At 51.6% G+C, this 1,919-nt stretch overlaps 1 protein-coding gene across 1 annotated transcript; it reads right to left on the reverse strand.

Moving 5' to 3' along the window:
* Window positions 1-759: 759 nt before the first annotated feature.
* On the reverse strand, window positions 760-1,564 carry LOC123065580 (uncharacterized). The gene has a single exon (XM_044488832.1). The coding sequence runs from the start codon at window positions 1,451-1,453 to the stop codon at window positions 908-910; it is 546 nt and encodes a 181-aa protein (XP_044344767.1). The 5' UTR covers window positions 1,454-1,564; the 3' UTR covers window positions 760-907.
* Between the last annotated feature and the right edge of the window lie 355 nt (window positions 1,565-1,919).

A 1,919-nucleotide genomic window follows, 5' to 3' on the forward strand; every position in this document is an offset into this window, starting at 1 on the left:
GCTGGTCGAGGCCTTTTGCGGGTCTGCCAGAGTTGCTCTTATAACTCCCTTTGTCGTTTCCCTAGTTTATTGCGGTCGATGCATTCCTTGTTGTACTTACCTTTTTCTTTCCTTCTTCCATTAAACAACACCGAAAGAATTCCGTTCTCAAAAAGAAACATGCGATGAGCAAACCTCCTCCGACAAGATAGACCTTGAAATGTTCTTTTTACATATATAGTTACATGTGCATTGCAATGTGGCATAATTTTTTACCAGCTTAGTTTGTGATTTACCTTTTTTCGGGTTAAAGGAGAGTTTATAAATCACTCAACGGGTAGGTCATTCTTACAAAGATCAGGTACATCGCCTGGTCCCGAATCGAGCCACACAGCAGTGCTCTTCTAACCTACCATAACTAGCAAAGTCTGTGATTTACCCACCCATACTAATAAGAAAAGGCTAGCGCTCAACCGAGTGATATTTTGGCGCGCCGTTCGTCGCCTCGGGTGTATGAGGCGTGTCCCTCAGACCATGTTGCAAATGACGGCGACAACAAAAACGGTTGCAACATAGACCACATTGCAATGAAAACTTCCTTTTTACATGAACCATAGAAAATGGTTCGACGGAGCGCGACACGGCTCATGTTGCAAAGCCCCGCCATGTTGCGAACGGCTGGGGCGCACGACTGACGCAGGGAGAGATCGGATGGTTGCGGAAGCGGCGAGGCGCGCCACATCGGTGAGTGAGAATTGCTGGATCTCCTTGACTCGTTGATTAAAAAATTGTAGGATCTCCTTGATTCATTAATCATTTGTTCACCTTTTTGTGTTCAATTGCCCTTTCATGGCCCAAAAAATACATGAAAAGAGAGGCGGCAAATTTTGCACACTATCAAAATGAAGAGGCTAATTGACTTGTAGCATTAGCATGCTAGTGCGGCGTAGCTTTCCTCGTGTATAGTCTCCAACGTGGGCCGCCGCCTCGACAAGCGACCGCCGCTTATCCGTTGATTGAGCTCTCCGATCTCTGCCGCAGCCGCCTCGTTGTCCGCGGCCATCTCATCCAACCGCGGCGTCCTGACCGGTGGGATGACCTCCTCGGTGGCAACGGAAGCCACCCCTGGCGACGCCACGACGATGTCCGACACCTTGGCCGAAGCGGGCCTCCGGGCATGAGCCTCGCTGGCGAAAACGTCGGCGGGCACGGCCTTGGAGCCAAGCCGCTTCATGGGGAAGGCGGCGTAGACTCCCCCGAGCTCGAGGTCCTCGTCAGCTGCAAGCGCCACGATCCGGCGCCCCGCCTGCAGCGCGCGCGCGTCGGCCAGGAAATGGCCCGGCGCCTCGAGCATCAGCTCCGCCGCCGTCGCCGGGGGCCTGACCAGCCTCAGCCCGCCATCGGGGAGCACAATCCTGACGTCCTTGGCCGCCCCGGGGATCATGGCCATGGTGCAGGACACGAAGTTCCCCATGCCGAAGAGAGTCAGAGAAAGGATAAAGGCGAAGCCAGAGTGCAAGGAACGAGAGTTGTGATGGTTCGGCGTGTGTGCGTGCGCTGCGTGGGATCGGTTGCGCAGGAGATATACACAGGAGGAAACGCGTGATATAATAGGAGCATTCTGAAACGCGGATGTTTGGTACATGTGTGTATATGCACTTTATATGAAAAAAATAGTAATTAAATAAAGGTAAAAGCTAAAATCCAGACGGACGGAATATTGCAACAGGCGTGCACGATTTTGTAACCGTTTGATCCGCATCAGGCCATGCTCAGCGCCGTTGGATGTAGCAGTACTTCCATGAGGATACGGGCCATGTTAGGATTCAAATTTTATTGTTTGTGCTAATCATATACTGATCATTTAACTTGTAGACCTGCAGCAGTGCTCACCTTTCTTTAATCTGCATGTGTTGGCACGCGCTCCCAAGTACTGTAGC

The sequence above is a fragment of the Triticum aestivum genome, chromosome 3B (genome assembly GCF_018294505.1).
Source record: "Triticum aestivum cultivar Chinese Spring chromosome 3B, IWGSC CS RefSeq v2.1, whole genome shotgun sequence".
NCBI classification, from domain to species: domain Eukaryota; kingdom Viridiplantae; phylum Streptophyta; class Magnoliopsida; order Poales; family Poaceae; genus Triticum; species Triticum aestivum.

Bases quoted from the DNA above. Each gene is read 5' to 3' on its own strand.
- LOC123065580 (XM_044488832.1), bottom strand. From the start codon at position 1,453: ATGGGGAACTTCGTGTCCTGCACCATGGCCATGATCCCCGGGGCGGCC.